General features: G+C 59.7%; 1 protein-coding gene across 2 annotated transcripts in view; it reads right to left on the reverse strand.

Annotated features, from left to right (window-relative positions):
* Positions 1-211, reverse strand: part of LNX1 (ligand of numb-protein X 1, E3 ubiquitin protein ligase) — a 70,281-nt gene that overhangs the window by 15,945 nt on the left and 54,125 nt on the right. The window contains exon 7 of one of the 2 annotated variants that reach the window (XM_010297524.1): positions 184-211. The exons of the other annotated variant lie outside the window; for it this stretch is intronic. Within the exon in view, the coding sequence (XP_010295826.1) occupies positions 184-211 (28 nt within the window). The remainder of the gene's footprint in view (positions 1-183) is intronic. 2 annotated transcript variants of the gene reach the window in all.

Consider the following 211-nt stretch of genomic DNA (forward strand, 5'->3'; position numbering starts at 1 on the left):
CAGCAGCAGCGTGTAAACGCTGAGGGGCGCAGCTTTTCCGTTTCCGTTGCAAAACAAGACATGCTTCTTCTGGTGACAGAAGCGGGAGATAACACCCCGATAACACCGCTAAAACTCTAGCTGCCCTCCCAGCGCCCTGTCCCACGGATGGCAGAGAAGCCACGCGAGTGCCCGTGCCCTCACCTTGCCGGGGTTGTTTCTCTCGGCGGGG

The sequence above is a fragment of the Phaethon lepturus genome, unplaced genomic scaffold (assembly GCF_000687285.1).
Source record: "Phaethon lepturus isolate BGI_N335 unplaced genomic scaffold, ASM68728v1 scaffold45261, whole genome shotgun sequence".
NCBI classification, from domain to species: Eukaryota; Metazoa; Chordata; class Aves; order Phaethontiformes; family Phaethontidae; genus Phaethon; species Phaethon lepturus.